Source organism: Narcine bancroftii, chromosome 7 (genome assembly GCF_036971445.1).
Source record: "Narcine bancroftii isolate sNarBan1 chromosome 7, sNarBan1.hap1, whole genome shotgun sequence".
In the NCBI taxonomy this organism is placed as follows: Eukaryota; Metazoa; Chordata; class Chondrichthyes; order Torpediniformes; family Narcinidae; genus Narcine; species Narcine bancroftii.
The window spans coordinates 57,439,233-57,461,186 of record NC_091475.1 but is presented as its reverse complement, the minus strand read 5'-3'; the positions used below and the strand labels follow the sequence as shown (position 1 = coordinate 57,461,186).

Sequence of the window (21,954 nt, the reverse complement as noted above, 5' to 3'; positions counted from 1 at the left end):
CCTTCCAGAAGTTTAATCCACTCAGCACTCAAAAATAAAATATAAAATGTGTAAAATCCGAAGATTGCTGTTATCTTTGGGACGGGGCACATCCAATAATCCTAGAAAATACGCCTGTCTTTTCAACAATAGGATCCTCCTTCAGACGTGTTCACAAATTTTGAGGACAAATTTTGCAATGGTTTGAATTCAACATGGTGTTGCTCAGTGTCTGCAATCTCCCTGTCATCACTAATTTCTTCTTTGATCTTATGAGGTATGTTGTTCCAGAACCGTAATTGGAGGATAATTGAACCGAGACATGTCATACAAGCCTGTCTTTTGTAATCTCGGTTTCATAAGCAAGGCAGTTACACAATTAGCCGAGCCTGGCTTGCTGCCAGTCTTTGACTGCAGGGATGTTACTTTATTTGTCGGTAAATGTCAACATGTCGTTAAATTTTCAAGCCACTGGTGGCGAATGTTATATCTATCGTATGGTTGCCCAAAGATGTGCTGACTTGTGACAAAGGTCTTGTCCAATTGGGACATGTGTTAGCTTCTCCTGTAGGAAGCAGGCGTCAGCAGATCATACCAAACTGCTGAGCTCCCAAAAGTGTAGAACATCCTACAACTGTTGCTAGAATTGTTACAATCAATTTTACCAGCAATATTCACACCTTCATCTGTCCACTATTTGAATGGATCACAGCCAATCTAATTGTTACCTCACCTCTACATTCCCATATGCTCATATTTTACCCCATCGATTTATTAAGAATACCTCAGCCTTCAAACTCTGATTCCATCACCTTTGAAGAAAGGATTCCAAAGATTCATAACCCTCAAAACAAAAGGTTGCCTTATATTCGCTTTAGCCGACCAATCGATTCGCGAGGAAATCTGCGTAGGTCAGGGAGATGAAAAAGGAACGTTTGTGGGGCTTGGAGCTTCAGCGGACCAATCAAGTTGTGATTCGTCAGTTGGAACAAATAAAAGTGAAGCAGTCACAAGTGGAGCAGCCATTGTCTGAGTGGCCCAGTGTAGGTGTGGGAATCTAAGGCTTTGGCGAGCAGAGGCTGAGCTGGAGGTGTGAGGCAAGGTTAAGGATAGGCTTTTCTAATGCTTTCCCTTTAATAGACAGAAGGAATGGCAGCCAGGCCAGGGACATGTTCATCTTGAAGAATGTGATTAGTCAGGGACTGTTTAAGGTGGGATGTGAGTGGGAAGAGAAGGGTGAGAATCACTGCTCCAGACCCAATTGTTACTGAAATATTTTGCTTGAGAAAAATGGTCATTGGCCCGTTTCCTTTGGAGTTATAAAACTGTGCACGTAATGAGTCAATGAGGGATGATTAAAACAGTGGTTTTGAACTTTCTCTTTCCACCCCCATCCCACCTTAAGCAATCCCTTACTAATCTCAGAGTACCTATGGCACAGGGAATACTTAAAGTGGTATGTGAGTGGAAAGAAAAAGGTTGAAAACTACTGGTCTACAGCTATCATTATCAGGCACATTTTCCAAATTAGGAGTAAAATTGACTCAGGAACAGAACCTGTTCATGAATCACGGGAAGCCTGGAGAAGAATTTGCATATGAAAACATTACTGCATTCTTCAAACCCAAGGGAATTGGACTAGTGGCAGCTAAGAACTGTTGGCATCAGAACACTAAATCCTGAAAACTTTTGAGGCTGGCATAAATGACAATAAGCTCCTTCAACATTTGTGCCCGTTCCCAACCTATTGGGTTCGGTTAATTCCTGAACAGATGATCAGCCTCAATACTTCCTTTCTGAATTCCTGAGCTGAGAAGTGTTTGGCTAATGTAATCCTGGATGAAACTGAATCCGCTTGACTCCAGAAACAGGTTGCTTCTTTTTATACAAGTGATGTGACTACAGAAGCATGACCATTATCAGGGCTTCAATGGAAATATAAAAATAGTGGCTGCTCATTAAGCGAGGTAAAATTCCAAATATTTTTTTGCCACACCATAAAACTTCTCAGAATAAGCTCATATCCAGAGTTGATGTTCATTAGTATTTGCCATATGGATTTTGCAGTAGGGTATTGTCAAATTAACATTGTAATGAGATCAGAATTTGAAATATGAATAAACAACATGGATAGAATTTCTGTTATTTTAATAGAATATTGCTTTAATAGAACATTGCTTTAATCATCAAGTAATTAAACTAACCAAATTATACAAACATTTTCGACACAAAATTAGACCATTTGGTCTTTGATATGACGATTTCTTTATTAAAGCAACACAAAAACTAATTCCATTGCCATGCTCATTACCAATATTCCCCTTCAAGTAATTTACCTAATTCTGCACTGTTGTCTCAACTTTTCCCACGAGAATGTCTTCAATGTGTTCCTCTGCAAATAATTCCTACTCATCCTCTTCACTGAAACATCTTGTCGGACACATCTGACATCTTCTAAAATACTCCACAATTACTGCATTATCGTTAACTTCCTAATATTCCTTTCATCAAAAATCTGTTAAATTTGCCAAGCAACATTTGTTTTTATCATGCCAGTTGTCTTTAATTAACACCTGCTTTTCTAAACAGTTGTTAATTTTACCTTGCATTACGCAGCAATCATTTAATCCAATGATGTGTGTCATTAAATCACATATGTGATACATCAAGTTTGTATAATCGTAGATCTCTCCGATCTTTTCATTCAGAATATAATGTCCCTTTGACAGTAGTTAACAAGCATCTTGAAAATGAGGGGAACAAATGCCTGATTTTGAAATAGGCAAAAAGGAGAGCCATGAACACTGGAGACCAAACACTTCCAAGCAGCACACTGGCTCTCAGCAGTGCACTGGCTCCAGGTAGATGGCCAGACGTCCGATTTTAGGCTGGACCATCTGGCTTTTGAGGACTCTGTCCTCTGACTGGTGTCACCTCGAGCCAGAAGTTAATTTGCAAATTAAGGGGCAGAAACCAAAGAATGGTCAAAGGCACTTGCCTGTCAAATGCGGCATTCCTGGGTCCATAGGCTGTGCACGGCCATGTTTCTTCTTGTGCGTAGGTTTGGCGCATGCATGATGGATTTGAGTACCGTAGCCAGCCAGCGCAAGCGCGGTCAGTTATTTTACTGTGGCCAGTAGGCACGTGCGTAGTGGACCTTCATGCAGACAGGGCTTTAGCGCAGGGCGCAGGCACATAGTTCTGGCGCGAACACAATCTTCTGCAGCACTTCAGTCGACATCAATGTCAAGTGAAGTGTGGAGTAATGGTGTGTGGCGGGCTTTGATCTTTGAAGGAGGGTAAGAGAGGCTCCAAATATTTTGTCAACCGTTGCATAAACACATCACGCTAATGCAGTAAAGGCGTGGAGAGTTGGAGACAGAGTGGTTGACTTTTTGTTCTTGATTCAAAATCAAGCCCCAAAAGAAATGCCAAAATGGAAGACTAACTTTAACCATGAATTTGGATTTATTTCTAAAAGCATAAAAGATTACTTTCATTTTTTTTATACTATGCCATTGTGATGTGGAGATTGGCAGTAAGGGAAAAAGTGCAGCTGAACGACATGCTACCACAGATAAACATAAAGTTAACACTCGTATTGCTGGTACTTCATCATTTTTCTCCCCAGCTCAATCAATGCAAGGTGATAAAATCTTGGAGGCAAAACTGTGCAAAGTGCATCATGCTGTGAACCATCATCAGTCATACAGAAGTGATTCATTCATAGTGAAAGGTGCAACACAGGGGTCCTTAAATATTTTAGACCATCAACCCCTTCATGGAATATGATCCCTCATCGACCCCAGGCATGGAATTCCAGCGTTGGACTGGAGTGGGGTGGGGGGGTAGTGGCAGCACAGGATGGGGGGGTCGGGGGAGGGGTGCTACCAAAAGTACAAAGAAAACATACATTTCTTCTACGCTTAGTTCTTCTTCCTGTTCACTCTCAACTTATTATTAGGCCGCAGCCAAATACAAAATGGCGGCCACCTCTTGCGAGAGGTTGGCCACCACTGCCATAGGTGCTATTTTCCATTGATCTGCCCCTGCTTTCCACCACAAAAGTTTAATCAACCCATCCCCCACCTGGCATTATCGACCTTCTTTTAAACCCCTCCCCCCCAGGATTTATTGATCCCTTGGATAGTCCCATCGACCACTTTGGAGACCTCTTGTGTAACAAGTAGGAAAACTAAAGCAAAAGATCTGAAAATATTCTAGCACTATATTCTGTAGAAAAGCATGTACAGTATATCAAAGAACATGGCTTGCCCTTTTCAGTAGCAACTTATGCTTCGAACAAAGTGTTTCTGAATACTTCTGAGATGCTTTCATTTTGAGAAGGGAGTGCAACATGTGTTACTTGACTTTAACAGCAATAGCAATGAATCATCACAGGATGTAACTAATCAGCTACTGGTTAAACGAGAGGCGACAGGTTAGGATCTGAATAAAGTGCCTGCATACACTGCTGACAATGCAAGGGTAAACTATGGAAAACCCAGCAGTGTTTATCAGAAACTGAAAATGACTCAAAGAACAAATTGTCTGGCCCATATTTTGCTCAATTCAATAGGATTTGATGCTGGAAAACAGGAAATGGATGTTGAAAATATTGTGCTCCAAGCGTACAACCATTTCAGCATCTCAGCTGAAAGAATGGCACAGTTAAAGGGGCTGTGTGAATGTGTGGACATTGTAATCAATTACGGCATGTTGTCACGAGATGGCTCTCTCCGTTGCCATCTATTGGCAGAATGCTTAAGTGCTGGGAAGTCCTAATATGTTATTTTTGGGGCGAGGAGGAGTGCCCCAAGATACTGTGGAGATTAAGGAAATGCCTGTAAATTGTCACACGTCTATTTCTTCTTCCTCAGTCACACTCTTAAATTGTTCCCAGGCGCTACTGAAGCTAGAAGCCAGGTCATTCAACTTAATGTCAGTATTTAAGCTAATGACTGAACTCTTGAGAGAATAGCAAAGGACTCTTTATTTGGGCTTTGCAGTGAAAACCAAGCTTAGGCAGCGAACCCTTGATGCATCTAAGAAATGTGAAGCAGCCTTCATTGTTTTCTATGAAAGAATCATGAAGTACTTAAGTGACAGTAATGACTTATCTGAAAGCAGCTTTCATAAACAAGTGTCAAAATTGAGCCTAACAAGTGCCATACCTTTTGAAGAATTCTGTGATGCAGTCAAGGTCTGTAACCTTCAAGATAATGTTATCGATGAATTATATGAAGAGAATGGGATTGTGGAGGCAATTATCAATACTCCTGTGAATGAGATGGCGGATGAAGAACGTTATCGCAAGCTGTTCAGTAAGTCTGAGATCTCTTTTACAAGCCTGAAGGTGAGTGAGTACATCTTCCCTATTCCATGCAGCAATGCTCACACAGAACGTGGTTTTTCAATGATGACCTCAACTTGGAGAAATGAGAAGAACCGTCTGCAAGTGGACTCAATCAAAGCAGAGCTCCAAATATGTAACAACTTCTCAAAAGAGTGCCCAGCCATGTACAAAAAAAAACTCCTGGCCAACAGAAAACTCCTGGAGATGGCAGAAATACAAAACATAGACATCCATTCCTAGCAGTCCATGGTAGGCCTAAGTAGGCTACTTCCTTTAGTTGGTGAAGTAAATTTCTTTGTTCTCTCTGTATTGCACAGTTTGTTTACATTTGTTATCTGTTTACAGTTCTTTCATTTATTTACATCACTAGTTTTATAATTGCCCCCATTAACTTGCATCCCACTTTAAGTAATCCCTATGCCATCAGTGCTCTGTGAGATTGCTTCAGGTGGGATGTGGGTGGAAATAAAAAGTTTGAAAACCACTATTTTAATTGTACCTGACTCGTTATGTGCACAGTTTCATAACTCCAAAGGAGATGGACCAATGACAGTTTTTATCAAACAAAATATTTCAGCATCAATTGGGTCTGGAGCAGTGATTCTCAACCTTCCCTTCCCACCCACCTTCAGCAATCCCTTACTAATCACGGAGCACTTATGCATAGAGATTGCTTCAGGTGGTATGTGAATTTAGGGGGGGTAGTTTGAAAACCACTGGTTTATATGTTTACACTGTGTATGGTTTATTTTTTGCACTACCAATTAGTGGTAATTCTGCGGCGCTCACAGGAAAAAGGAACCTCAGGGTTGTATGAGATGCACTCTGACATTAAGTTTGAAATCTGAAAATCTGAAGTTAATTTGGTTAGCATATCTGCTTCAGCAGGTGTAAAAATGAATATACATTCTTTCACTTTATTTATACTGCATGTATTTATGTAACATGCAGAGTGATAAATCATTGAATAGGAAAAAAGGATCTAGCAGAAAATCACTGATTTATGTTGAAATAGCTCGGTTTATGCTAGATTTATATAGACTTGCGGTTTTCAAACTGCACCCTAATTTCACATTCCAGATTAAGCATCAGTGCTCTGCGATTAGTAAGGGATTGCTTAAGGTGGAATGTGAGTGGGAAGGGAAGGTGAATCACTGCTCTAGACCCAATTGTTGCTGAAATATTTTGCTTGAGAAAAATTGTCATTGGCCCTTTTCCTTTGGAGTTCTGAAACCATGCACATAACAAGTCAATGGGGGACGATTAAAACAGTGGTTTTCAAACTTTTCTTTCCACCCACATAACACCTTAAGCAATCCCTTACTAATGGCATAGGGATGTGAGTTTAGGGGGACAGTGTGAAAACCATTGATTTAGGCAAAAAAAAATTCATGTTAGAATTTTTATATAATAAAATAACTACGGTGTTTTTGCAATATGGTTTAAATTTTATTAAAAACAATATTTTTTTAAAACATTCCCTATGACCAGATCCTCAGGCCGGGTGCTGTGGTGGTGACAAGGGTGGTATTTGTGGGCATTGCTTCCCAAATGAGTCATTGTTACCCCCCCCCACCGCATCACTAGCGTCAGCTCACGATATAAGCATTCATGTTTGCGAGTTCCATCAGAGGGAGAAGTGTGACAGTGGTACATGGAGGTTCGTGGCAGCTAAGGCACCCATCCCACCCCCACCCCCTGCTCGGAGAGTTTTCTCACACTGATCCTGCATGTCTTCCATTTCGGTGATGTGGAAATGGGCCACCCCAGGCTGCCAGAACTTTAAAAATATCACAAAATACAACTTGCCAGGTGAATGATATAGTCTGCAATATATCAGATTAATATCGCACAATTTTACCAGATTGTTTTTCAGGAACAGTTTCAGGCAACTCTGCCTTTGTGCTTTTCTCCCTGGTTATTTCCTTCCCTGAAGAGATTAAATAAATTGCGCTGAGCCCATGACAGTGTGAATTGCACATGATGCATTGCAAATAGTTGGCTTAATGGGCCAAATGACCTTTCTTTCTTTCTTACTTGCCAATGGATTTCTGTTCCTTTCATTTCCCTGCTACATCTGTGGCATAATTTTACAGGCCCGATCTAACCTCTAAGAATTATTTTGATTTTATACCAATGTTGATATTATTTTAATGAAAGATCACCAAATAGTCAAAACAGATCTCCCAGAGGTGACATGACTCATCTAGGAAATAAATGTTCTGCTTGCAAACTCACTTCCACTGGATAAAGGACTGAAGACTGCGGGAACTCTCTTCATTTGTTACCCTTAGCAGCAAGCACAAAGAGGTCAGAAGAGGTGAACAACAATGTCCCATGCCAATGTACTATCTCAATGCTGTAATCTATATCTGTTACATTAATGTAACTCCCAGCTAAGAATAACATCCAGGTCCATCACTATTCACCATAATCTCCTGATATTTTACATGAATCCATTTGATTATTCCTTTGATGAATGTTGTCTGATCTTTTCTTCCCTGGTCATACTTCCCTATTAATCTCTGTCATTTTCCTTGGACCCATTTGCAAAAATTTACAGTCAAAAACTGATTTTGTACTGATTTATTTTTATCAATGTTCCCTTGATGCATTTAAAAATGGTTTTTCCAGTTGAAAAGTCTCTCAACATCTCATTCATATAAATTAAGCTACAATTTTACTCTAACTGAAGCATATTCTTGGCCCTCATCATTGATAATTAAATTTATAAATTCTAAGATACTGCAGGGAGTCAAATTTACTACTGGAATAGTAAGACCTGACATTTTGGCTTTGAAATTCAGTTTAAAAAAAAGTGTAATCTGAAAAATAAATGATTATTTGTTGTTTGCCACAGAGAAAGAGTTCATTCTTAAACCACAAGAAACATTTTTATATAAAGCTCATATATTCAGAATAAATATGACAAAAAAAGATTTAGTTCAGTGGTTTTCAATATTTTTCTTTCCACTCACATTCTACCTTAAGTAATCCCTGTGCCATCAGTGCTCTGTGATTAGTAAGGGATTGCTTAAGGTGGGATGTGGGTGGGAAGGTTGAGAATCACTGCTCTGGACCCAATTGTTAATGAAATATTTTGCTGAAAAAAATTGTAATTGGCCCCTTTCCTTTTGGAGTTATAAAACCATGCACATAACGAGTCAATGAGAGACAATTAAAACAGTGGTGTTCAAACCTTTTTCTTTCCACCCACATCCCAACTTTAAGCAATCCCTTACTAATCACAGAGCACCTATGGCATAGGGAACGCTTAAAGTGGGATGTGAGTGGAAAGAAAGAGGTTGAGAACCACTGGTTCAGTTAGACAAGATATAAAATCAGCATGAATCTTACCCTGGACTGATGTTAATGGCAGCTTAGTCAATGTATCAAGCTTATCCCAGGACAATGTCGGTAGTGGGAGACCCTCTTCCGAGCTACAAGTCAGAGTGACATCGTTTCCAGCAGCAACATCTCCTTGCAGTCTGCACAGTGGGATGCTGGGTGGAACTACAAGCAGGGAATGCAAAATATCAGGCCTAAAATGTCATTAGTTAATGCACAACCTTTTTTTAAAAAATCCTTAAGCTGAAACAAAGGATACAAATGTGGTTAAGAAGACCCCAAACTGTCCCAAGATCTCAAATGATGTTTATGGTGCCTGAGAAATTATTTTGATTATAATGCGGCACGATTAAATTCCAAGTTTCACAAAATTGTTCACCAAGTTCAAAAAGAGTTCCAAAAATGTGCTACCACTAAATTTGCAACACCTTAAGGATGCCAAGTCTTGTAACACATGTAACACAAGTAGGGTTGCACCATAACTGGTTCCCAAATATTCAAGTAATTAATTGTCATTAGGCCATGCACTAAAAATGGCACTTTAGACCAGTGTTTCTCAATCTGGGTTCCCCGGAACCCTAGGATTCCGCAAGAGGTCACTAGAGGTTCCACGAGAAACAGTGATAAATAGGCCAATGCATTTTTGTTTAATTTTATATTTGTAATTTTACTATACACAGACAGCATATTGTTGGAAAATCCTTGGTTATTATAATAAAGGCCTTCAACCTCATATTATTTAAAATGAAAACCTCGGTGTGAGGTCTCATAAATGAGCAGTATGTTTTTTTTGCACTGCCAATAAATTTGACAAAAAAAGGGGGTAATTTTTTCTTTAAACAAGTTATCTGAAAAAAATATATAACGTTTACCACATGAACTATGATAAAAATGTAAAAGAGTTAGATATTAATAATGGTATGTAATAATTTTAATGGAGGGGTTCTCTGAGATATGAAAACTATTTCAAAGGTTCCACAAGAATAAAAAGGTTGAGAAACACTGCTTTAGACTCTCATTCTAACACAACAAATACTTCCATTCATATGGTGACACTTTCCTAAAATGGAAAAGGTTTTTAATGTCAAGAATTCATTTGGCGATTCAAGACATAAAGATATTTTGTAATTATACCTTCCCTGACAAATTAGGTGATCAATTTGAGATCTATTGCTGTTCCATCTATTAATAGCCAGCACATACAGATGAAGGTTGGATACTACCTCAAATAAACCATTAGTCTGAGGAATTATTGTCCCCAAGAAATGCATTACAGGATTTCTATCATGGGCAAAAAAAACCCAAGTATCATTTAAAAAGCAGAATCAGAGAACACAACTGAAGTGACAAGGCCAATTTCTCAGTGCTGGGCTCCTGGTCTTTCCACGAGCATATTCCACCATTTTTCTTTAAGATTGTATAAAATTTCTACTTGAAGGTTACTGAATCTGTGTGCAAGCAATGTATTCAAGTAATTGCATCTTATTATGTAAAAACAAACATCATCTAACTTCTTATGCTATGCTAGTTACCCCAAATCTGTATTCTCTGGTTAATGACAAATTTGCCTCAGGAAACATTTTTCTCAATTAAAATATCAAAATTCTTCAAGACTGGAAAACTTAAACCAATTCAAAAAACAATTTCATTTTGTCTAATCTCTCCATGCAACTAAATTCTTTCATCCCTGGTGTCATTCCAGTAAATCACTTCTGCAAACTTCAAAGTTCTCACATATTTTCAAATGCATGGTGCCTAGCCTGATCTACATTCCTCCAAGTAAATCCTCGTTGGCACTATTATAAAGTTTTGACTTAATTTCCTTCCTTTTCTATCTTATATCTGCGTTATAAAAACTAAGGAGTCCATACACTTCTATAACAACCTTCTTAACTTGACCTACCATCTTCATTTCACAGATGTACGCCCACCTCTCTCTTATCCCGTGCACCTGTCTTATTTATTAAGCCACCTGCTGCCTTGTGGCTAGGAGAACTTCAAATCCCTGGGCTCGGCTCACCCAGCCATCAGTACCTGGAAAGGGCCTCAGCTATGGGCAAATAGCACCTGTCAGTCTGGAAGCAGGAGCTGGCAGCTGTGACAGAACACAGGAAATAGTTTCCGTAGCAGTCTGCAGCAGCAAACTCAGTGGGCAAAGAATCCGTAAGGACAACAGCCAGTGAGCATGGTCTTGAAACACACCACTGCGGGGCAATCCCACGTCACTCTGGCTGTCATGCCTGCACTCCGCCAGGCTCAGAGGGAGGTGTTTGTCCTGGGCAAGCACTCACCTCCAAATCCTTGCCCTGGCATACGGTGCCTAAAGCTGAAAAGCTACAAAGCACCATTTTTCTGTCTAATGTCCTCCTGAAATCTCCTTACTATTCACTTCATCGATTACAGTTGTCCTCTTGTCCTCTGGCCAACTTTAAATCCACGAGTCACTGTTTCAAGTTTATTTTGTGAGGTCCAACTTTGTTAACAAATATATTGTCTTGTAATTCTTGTAAAGTTTGTATACACATTGTCCTCATGTCATCTTAGCTATTTGAAAGCGCTCCTAGTTACTTAGAAGTGATTTGCTTTCCATAGAACCATAGAATATAACAGCACAGAAACAGGCCCCTTCCGTCCTTCTGCTCTGTGCCAAACCATTTTTATGTCTAGTCCCACTGACTTGCACCCAGTCCATAGCCCGCCAAACCTCTACCATCCATGTACCTGTCCAAATTCTTCTCAAATGTAAAAACTGAGCCTGCATTCACCACTTCAGTTGGTAGCTCGTTCCACACTCCCACCACTCTGGGTGAAGAAGCTCCCCCTCATGTTCCCCCTAAACTTTACCCCTTTCACTCTTAACCCATGACCTCTGGTTTATATCTCATCTAACCTCAGTGGAAAAAGCCGACCTATGTTTACTGTCTATGCTCCTCATCATTTTAAATCTCCTCCCATTCTTCTATGCTCCAGAGAATAAAGTCCTAACATGTTTAACTTTTCCTGTAACTCAGTTCCTGAAGTTCGGGCAACATCCTAGTAAATTCTTTCTGTACTCTGTCTATCTTCTTGATAGCTTTCCTGTAGTTAGGTGATCCAAACTGAACAAAATACACCAAATCTGGCCTCACTAATTTCTTATACAGCTTTCACGCAACATCCCAACTCCTGTACTCACTACTTTGATTTATGAAGGCCAATATGCCAAAAGTTCTCTTTACAAACCTATCCACCTGTGATGTCACTTCCAGGGAATTATGTTTCTGTATTCCCAGATCCCTCTGCTCTACCACATGCACATCCTTTCTTGGTTTGTCCTTTCAAAATGCAACACCTCACACTTGTCTGCATTAAGTTCCAATGGCCATTTTTCAGCTCATTTTCCCAGCTGGTCCAGATCCCTCTACAAGCTTTGAAAACCTTCCTCACTGTCCACAACACCTCCATTCTTAGCGTCATCTGCAAACTTCTGAACTCGTGCAGTTTCCATTCTTCCAAATGGAAATTATTTTTTTCGTCCCCATCTCTCCTGCAAGGCACATTCACATTTAATTACAATGTTTTTTTTATTAATTTGGGAAGTAAGAGCATTCACCACTCTCATACCCAAGGAGAGCAGTAGGATTGTGTTCTGAGGTCACTTAAATATTACTAGTATATTCCTCAGAAAAGTAACTGAATATTGTGTTGATTTCCTCTGGAGAGATGAGTTGCACTCAGTCAAAACTGACAATGTCCATAAGACTTGAGAGGAAGTCATAGCACTGATATACACTGATCCATTGATGTACAGCATTATATATAATAAACATGCTTGTGGCAGGATATCAATACTTGACCATCTTTTATCTTCTATTGCATTGACAAGCTGTCCAATTTGGGCTCCACAAATTCTTTCCTTAGGTTTTAATTGGACTCACAGCTGTCTATTGACACAGCCAGAGATCTAACATGAATCCATGTAGATGTGCTTCACTGAGCTGTTAGCAACTCTTGACAACTTCACATCTCAAAAGAGCACTGCACAGGGATAGTGTGTTTCTGGTGATAGGTCCAAAGTAAATAACAACTACATTAGAAAAGCAAAGTAATTAAACACCAGCATTAGCTACATATCCTAATGCTACATGCCAATATGTGTTAAGAAATCTAAATCCATGTGAAACGCTGACAATATTAATAATCAGGAGTGCTTCCTCTATTTAATGCCTGCTCTGCAGACAATAGTCGTCATATCGATAAGCAAGTTTAAGGTGGGATATGAGTGGGAAGGGAAGATTGAGAATCACTGCTCCAGACCCAATTGTTACTGAAATATTTTGCTTGAGAAAAAATTGTCATTGGCCCCTTTCCTTTGGAGTTGTGAAACCATGCACATAACGAGTTAATGAGGTACGATTAAAACAGTGGTGTTCAAACCTTTTTCTTTCCACCCACATCCCACCTTTAAGCAATCCCTTACTAATCACAGAGCACCTGTGGCATAGGGAATACTTAAAGTGGTACGTGAGTGGAAAGCAAAAGGTTGAGAACCACTGTTCTAATCTAACAGCAAGGCAGTCATGGTGCTTGCAACATATATACACATGATAACATAATTACATTCTACATCTGACTACATTATACATGAAAACATCAACAGTTTTCTCTATTTCAACCTAATGATCACGCTTTACACATTTGCAAAGACATTGCACATTGATCTGTTGACCTCTTCAAGTAAGTTATTGCCTCTTATGTTGTACTTACTCCCTGAGCACAAGAACTTAGAGCATCTCGTCATAATTCTCTGCTAATTTGTGACTCTCCAACAGGAATAACTATGTCAACATTGGGAACAAATTTATTATCACTGACATCTTCAGGAGAGTGATCATCTATTCGGTGTGGGCTTGTTAACATCCCTCGTGTGCATTAAATGATTTACTTTGCAGGCAAATGATGCATATGCTATGACTTCCTCTAGAATGTTATCAAACTGCTGCCAAGTCACACAGCTCCCATTTATCGCTGATTTCATTTTGCCCCCTTTTTTCTCATATATTTTATCTCTTCTCAGCATGTAGAAGATCAGCTCAGCCATCTAATCCATGCCAGACCTCAGGACATTCCCATCAGCCCCATTTCCCAAAAGTATTCCAAGTTCAAGTTTATTGTTGTCTGATTGTACAAGAATGAGGCGATGGAATAAAGTTGTCTGGTCTTTGGTGCAAAACCATTTTATGGTACAGAATGTGCCATAAAATCAGTTTTTCTATAGCAACATTCCAGATGCAAAAATTGCTAGAAATAGTTCTTAAAATAAATAAATGAGCACAAAAGAAGAGAAAAAACAAGGAACTGTCCGTGATTCATTGTCCCTTCAGAAATCTGATGGCGGAGGGGAAGCAGCTGGTTTTTAACGCCTTCCCAATGGTAGCAGTGAGAAGAGGACATGGCCTGGGTGATGAGAGGTTCTTGATGATCGAGGCTGCTTTCTTGAGACACTACCTCTTGCAGATGTCCTTAATGGAATGGAGACTGATATCAATGACAGCGATGGCCGAGTTCACAACCCTCTGTAGCCTCTTCCTGTCCTGCGCATTGGCACCTCCATACCAGTTAGAATGCTCTCCAAAGGGATTTACTGTAGAAATTTGTGAGCCATTGGTGACATATGAAATCTCCTCAAACTCCTAATGAAGTATAGCTGTTGGTGAGCCTTCTTCATGATTGTACAGACATGAAGACCACAGGATAAATCTTCAGAGATGCTGACAGCCAGGAACTTGAAATTCTTTACCTTTTCCACTGCTGACCCCGTGATGAAACTGACATATGACGCATATAGACAAATAATACATAGGCAGCACCGACATACATATATAAAAATAAATAAATATTTTAAAATAAATAGTACAGTCTCAGAGGGTTTGTATGAGTAATTCATCAGTCTCACTACCTGTAGGAAGAGGTTGTCTCTCAGCCTGGTGGTTCTGGCTCTGATCTTCCTGTATCTTTTTCCCAACAAGAGTAACTGGAAGATGCTACATGCAAGGTGATAGGGGTTCTCATCGATTCTGGAAGCCCTCTTCAGACAACAATCACGGTAGATCACATCGATGGTTTGGGGGAGGGGGGTGTATGGGACCTCAGTGACCATTCATGGTCCTATAGATTAACTTCCTATCCAATACTCTACAGCAGGCATTCCCAAAGTGGGCACTGGAAAAATTCAAGGAGAAAGAGGGCAGCCCAAACATTTCCAGCAAACTCAGCACGCAACACTCATCGTGCGCTGTCAGGTGAGGAGGGGGTGGGGGTGACTGTCTGGGACAGTGATGGCTGAGATGGGACTACCCTTGGGACAGCGACCACTCAGGGTGGGGGTGTGAGCCAAGGGGGCGGCAGCCCAAAAACGTCTGGGAACCACTGATCTACAGGAACTGAACCACACTGTGATGCAGCGAGCTCCCATAGAAAGTGATCCAGACTATGGCCAGTAGCCTTGCCTCCCTCAGTCTTCTCAGGAAGTGCAATCACTGTTGTTCCTTCCTGACAAGCACCTCCACTTCCTCAGGAGTTTGCGGAGGTTTGGTATGACACCAGAAACCTTGGCAAATTTCTACATCATGATCTGGTGTGGGAGCACCAATACCCCTGAGCATAAAGCCCTCCCAAAGGTAGTGGACACAGCCCACAACCCTCCCCACTTTTGAGAACACCTACAGGGAAGGGAACGCTGCAGTCAGAGGGCAACAGCAATCATTAAGGATCCACACCACCCAGCACACACTCTGTGCTCGCTGCTGCCATCAGGAAAGAGGTATCGGTGCCTCAAAACTCACACCACCAGGTTCAGGAACAGTTGTTACCCCTCCTCCATCAGACTCTCCAACAACAAACTCAATCAGAGACTCATTTATGGCCTCTTACTTGTGCACTTTATTGATTTTTAAAAATTTCTCTGTATTGCAGTTTGTTCACATTCGTTATCTGTTTACAGTTCCTTATTTATTTACATCTACATGCTGTGTATATTAATTCTGCTGTGTCCGCAGGAGAAAGAATTTCAGGGGTGTATGTGATGTCATGTATGCACTGAGACAATAAATCTGAAATCTGAGATGTTTTGTGTCCAGGATAGGTTGCCATTTAAGGAGACTTTGAGGAAATTGGTGCTTAATACCAAGCTATTAATGTGTAGTGGAGGGTGGTCGCCCCTGCTCCTCCTGAAGTCCATTATAATTTCCTTTGTCATGTCCACGTTGTAATGTATGGGTTGATAATATTTGAAGTTAACATAGAAGTGCATATCTTAGGTTATGTACACACACCACAGTACATTTGCCAAACAAGAGCAAGGGCCGATTCGATGGGTTGAATGGCCTACTTCCGTTCCTTTATCTTATCTTGTGAAGATGTTAGTTTGGAAACACCGAGTACAGCAGACAAGCTGACAATGGAATTAAAATGGATCACAAAAGAATTTAAATTTCCATTCCAGTGTATTATCCCATGGACACTGTTTCCGCTAAGCTATGGGCAAGTGTGTGTGCACACACACATTTTTCAACCAGTGCACAAAGGAAATTAATTTGTGGACTCCAAAAGGTTAGTTACCTAAAATAATGTAGTTATTAATAATTGCACTTATTGAAAATAATCTCTTAGTTAACTGTTTCTATTAATTAGTTAGTCAGTTTCTCATATACCACATTTGCAAGTAGTTAAAAGGATTGAATAAAATTTTAACTAAATACGTTACTTTGTAGTGTGACAGATTATGTTATATTTTATATTGTATATAGATATGTTTTAAAGGAGATAAATTGTGGCAGGTTTTTTAGTGTATGTCACATACAAACACTTCAAAACAGATCTCATTTAAAATGCTGGAGCTCTGCTCAAGCCAGACAGTCCAGGCTCCAAATGCCTTTGCACAAACTTTGAACAATGCTTATAAGGACTTCACAAGTAGGTGTTAGTTGGATATGCTGTGGAGTAATGGATTATTGTTTTGGTAAGCAACAGATAAACGAACTTGGAAGATCAGGTTCGGAGCCGCAGTCTGTCTGAGTGCAATTGGCTGCTCTAAGAGGGTCATGTGGTTTTTTCTGAGTGAGAGAGAGAAAATTCAGTTCTACATTTCAGCAGCAGCAGCTGGGACTGGAACAGGACAAGCTGGAAAGCTTGTGGAAAACCCCATTTTGAAGACAGGTTGTGAGTTCTTAGTTCAGCCTTGTCAAAGCCCTTGTGGCCCATACAAGAGATGGGGATTGGCTGCATAATGTTTCACTTGAAATAAGGGAAACAAAAAGGAACTCTGTCATGACGTGAAAGAAAGAGGTTATCATCTGGAAAACCCTGATGGGTCAAGTTTCTTCGGCAAGACACTGAAGTGGCTGATCAGAAGGAATCAGTTGTGAGTGTCCAACGAGCAACAAATCTCTCTCTAAAAACCGACAAGAATCTTCCTGAGTGGTAACTATTTACCTTTCAAGCACCAAAGCCTGGTGAACTTCATAAATGTTAAATTCTGTGCAAAGTATAAGAATTGCCTGCAACCAGTGAATTTGGAGGGGTGACAATTGAGATTGGACTGTGAATCAAAGAACCTTTCTGAACTTATATACACATTACATACACATGTGCTTAGAATTAGAAGGGGGGGGTTAAGTTAGGTTAAGGTAATAGTAATAAGTTAAAGTTTGATCCTGTTTTCATGTTTAAAGATAATTAAAAGCAACTATTTGTCTTGGTGAAATTCTATTGCTGCTGGGTTTTGGGGTCCTCTGGGCTCGTAACAGTACAAAGCTTGCATTATATTAAAACATGCCAATACAGTTTTATTAGCCATGAGAGATCGACTGTGCCACAATTATCTTGAAACAATTTCATGTTTACATTTCCACAAGCCTTCAATGAGCTTTCTTCACAGGAAACAATTTTTGCACACACTGACCATTGCACACAAGCCTTGCTTAATCACTCGTAGGCCGCCTATGAAGCTTGCCATGCTTGGCCCACGACTTTCTGTTCTCAGCAGAAGAAAGTTGCAGCATCCAGGCCCTCTGAGCGTTTGGACTGTACAAGCAACATATTCCATCCAGTGTGTTCCAGAGCAACACTGCCTGCTCACTTAATTTCTTTTAAAATTGCTTAAGCTGCTTTAAAAATGACTATTGCTCCACTGCGCTGTCTCCTGTCTCCAAGTTGGTCCACAGGACTAATCCGCATTTCATCAGATCCTCGCCACCAAAAGTCCACCAAAAGTGTGGGTGTAATACCAGGGGAACTTGCTGTGGACGAAGTATGGTGCAACTCCGATTATCCAAATTCATCTAGAAAAATTATAAAATTGAGGATATCCAAAACAAATCCAAAATCCTCATTTATGCAAAAGTTTTTTGGAGCCCAACTGACCTCATAAGTCACGCGACATGAAATTAGAATGATGATTGTCCTCGTTTCAGGTAACTCCCTCCCCTCCCTCTTTCCATTTCTTCTTTACCTTCCCCAATGGACTTTTCTCTCAAAATGAACGCCACTGTCTCCCAGTTGCAAGTGGTCGGAAGAATCCCCTGTTCCGGCATCAAAGACTGAGGCCTCCCGGCCAGGAGCAGTGACCTCGGGCTCCCAGGAAGGAGCGGAGCCTCAGTGGGGAGGTATCAGATATTGGTGGCAGCCACCATTTTTTTTGGTGAGATTATTTTAATGCTTAAAAAGCCTTCCCTTATTATTCTTGTTTAAACACTGTTACAAGTTATTTGCAGTTGCTACTGGGCTCTTTTTAAAAAGTGACCAGTTCTCCGAAAAAACGTTTATCCAACCATTTTGGATAATCTGAGTTGCACTGTATCTGCAGGAGAAAAGCTGTTTAAACAACAAGGTCAAGTGGGTTCATTCTACTCGAATAGCAATAGCTGCTAATATTATATGATGACATCATTCTGACATAATTATTCATTATATCAATTGTTTCATTCATGTGCTGTACACAAATACCCCACAGTGTACAAATTTTGGCTACCTACTATATTAAAAGTGCAGCAAATTAGGCAGTGCAATTTCTTCTGTCCAAACGTTGTAGCAAAATTGGACATCAAAATCTTTACATTGCCCTTCATAATTTTATTGCAAAGCATTTAAATTTAGACATTCAACACAGTAACAGGCCAATTCGCCCCGCGAGCCAGTGACGCCCAATTACACCCAATTGACCTACAACCCCTGCTACGTTTTGAACATGGGAGGAAACCGGAGCCCCCGGGAAAAACCCACACAAACATAGGGAGAACGCACAAACCCCTTACAGACAGTGCGGGATTCAAACCCCGGTCCCGTCTGCTGGCACTGTAACAGAGTTGTGCCAATTGTTACGCTAACCATTCCACCCTAAATAAGCCCCATATGTAAAAACATGATGTTGGAGAAACTCAGCAGGTCAAAAGTGCGCCTTATAATAGCAAAGATATATAACTGATGTTTCGGGGTTGAGTCTTCATCAAGGTAATGACAAAATGTGGGCAGGTGCCCAGGGAAAGAATCTTCATCAAGGTAATGACAAAATGTGGGCAGGTGCCCAGGGAAAGATCTGTCCAAGAACAGATAGGAGACCAACTTTGGACACTCAATGGACACACCCATACACAAGTGAACATTCCTGGATACAAAGGAAGTTCAATCAATAACACAGTAAAAGCCCTTGGTATCCAGCACCTATGGGGATTGGTAGATGCCGGGTAAGTGAATTTCGTGGTTGCTTGAGATTGCACGTTGCGTGGATTGGCGAACTAATGGTGAGCCGTGTCAATTTTAAACCTGTATTTTTTACCTATCTATTTTCTGCTTTTATTTTGCTGGTTGTTTGAATTCCAGATAACAGCGGTTTTATGGTATCATGATTTTTATTGAACTAAAATTTCACAGGATTTTAAAACATTTTGCTGGTCCACTTATAAAGTTAAAATGGCAGGGAAATAACTAACACCCAAAGTCTCTGAACCACTGAAAGGGGTCAAAAGCTTAATGAACTGATCAATTTCTCTGTTCCACAATAGGCCCTTTCACACTTGCAAGTGGTCCCTGAAACTGACGGTCAATTGGCCTTTAAAGTGCCTAGTGTGAAAGGAAAATTGTCTCAATACCAGCATCAGATGACATAATTGATGGCCTCGAACCCTAGTAAAATCCCTGGTGTCTGCAGACACTGGTGTTGCAATCAAGCAAGTGAAGAATGGGCAACTGTATTTTGGGATTGAAATGACCTAAGGTTTTGAGTGCAGGAATGTGAAGGAAGAAAAGATTAAAATGAAGGTATAAACTTTGTTGTGAGGAAGTCGCAGCGGTGGGGGGGGGGGGGGGAGAGGGGAAATAAGAAGCAATAGCAGACAATTTTTAAACAGTGTGGGAAAGTTGGTAGCACTATAGCGCACAATTTATAAAGACAGTGGGAAAAAAACGACGGCGGACCTGACTTCCTAGAATGCTGTGTTGCAGTGAAACCCCTCCAGGAGTGCTCCGTGCATGCAGCCGCGCACACAGCCCTTTCTCTGCCTCACGGAATTCTGAGAGGGCAGGTCCACAATCACTTCTCCCCACTGTATTTCTATATTGTGTGCGATAGGGCTACCAATTTTCCCACACTGTTTAAATTGTGTACAATAGCGCTACCAACTTTCCCGTGGTCTTTATTAATTGTGTGCGGTAGCTCTACCAACTTTCCCATGCTGTTTAAATTGTGCGCTACAGTGCTACCAACTTACCCACACTGATTAAAAATTGTCCGCTATTGCTATTTATTGTTAGCACTTTCCCAAGGTCCCTTATAAAGATTTGTATAGGTCGGCACAACAACAGGGGCTGAAGGGCTCATACTGTGCTGTACATAAAGCTTAATTATGTTATAATTAAGCATAATTGATTTTGTTCAAATATAAGATCATAATACATTAATCAGGATTTACGGCAGGTCCACCATCGCTTGATGCATCAGAACATCACCGTTAGAAGGTAGAACAATCCTAATCCGGGGATGGCTCCTTGAAAGTCTGAAAGTGTTCAATGTCCCAGTTAAGAGTGGTCAAGTGTGAAAAGCCAAACCCCCATTCCTATCCCAGAACATTGAACAACCAATTTAGTGAGATGCAAGTGTGGAAGCACCTAATGATAGCCATCAGAAGCCAATATTCAGAACAGGAACACAGGGGAAGGTCAAGCAGGGTCAATCCAGCTCCTGCTGAGTGCCTTTTAGCAGCTGGTAATAAACATTGCAATCTGTTGATATTATATGGGTTTTCTCATTCAATCATGAACCGGCAACAAAAAAAAGCTAAAATAAGGGGGGGTTTATTTTTAAGAACAGGCTTACAAAATAGAGTCTGCAATAGTGTCACCAACAATATCACTTGGCTGATTTCAATTCAGCTTGCCTCACTCATCAAGATTTCTTCATAATGCAGGAGTTCAGTTCAGTGACGACAACAGTTACAAGAGGTTTATCTTTTTAAATAAAGCTGCCTTTATTTCACAGACAAGCATTGCTGCTTCATCCTCTGTCAATCGAGTTCAGTGAAAAAAAAACATTTGTCCTTGCCTCTTTATCAAACATATAATAGCCCCCTGAAACTTATTTCCTTGAACCCTGGAGTGCTGGATGATTTATCTCCTACAAAGCAACCTTGTCTGAAAATATTTTGACAGACCCAGCCGGTGCTTCATCACAAACACAGAGAGGAAAGTCATACATTTTTATTTCTGTTACGTCAATCATTGTCTTCGGTGTGCCAATAAGGTCTGGAATGTGGAGAGCTCACAAAGCAATTATTTCTTGATAGAAAATTTACAATCGCCCAAGCAATGTTCCTTCACATTTCCTTTGTGCGCTTGTTGCCAAACGCGTGTGCGCACACACACAGCGTAGCAGGAACAGAATGCCCAAGCGCCACACTGAGGTTCCAGTATGAACAAAAGGCACAGCAGCACATTTTCAATTGCCTTCTCCCTTGGAATACTCTGGGGGTGCATTCACAAGGGTGATCTCATGGTATTTGAGGATTTGCAGCAGTGAACAAAAACGGCAGGATTGTAAATTTTTTATTCTGTGGAGGATGGAGACCCTGGAAACAGGTGCCAGCTATTCAGCCAGTGAAGCAGGCTTGGTTCTCCAATTAGTTCCTGTTAATAATTCACACATCTTTACATCTTATTTAAAGCTTCCACTTTATTGCTAGCATTCACTTTTTGGTGAAGATAGAGCAAAAGTTAGTCCCAAGTTTCAAAACATTTGCTTG

General features: G+C 40.5%; 1 protein-coding gene across 5 annotated transcripts in view; it reads right to left on the bottom strand.

Annotated features, from left to right (window-relative positions):
* The window catches only part of igsf11 (immunoglobulin superfamily member 11), a 268,270-nt gene that overhangs the window by 25,975 nt on the left and 220,341 nt on the right, over positions 1-21,954 (bottom strand). For 4 of the 5 annotated variants that reach the window (XM_069890201.1, XM_069890205.1, XM_069890202.1 and 1 more), the window contains exon 4: positions 8,693-8,848. The exons of the other annotated variant lie outside the window; for it this stretch is intronic. In XM_069890201.1, coding sequence (XP_069746302.1) covers positions 8,693-8,848 — 156 coding nt within the window. The remainder of the gene's footprint in view (positions 1-8,692; positions 8,849-21,954) is intronic. 5 annotated transcript variants of the gene reach the window in all.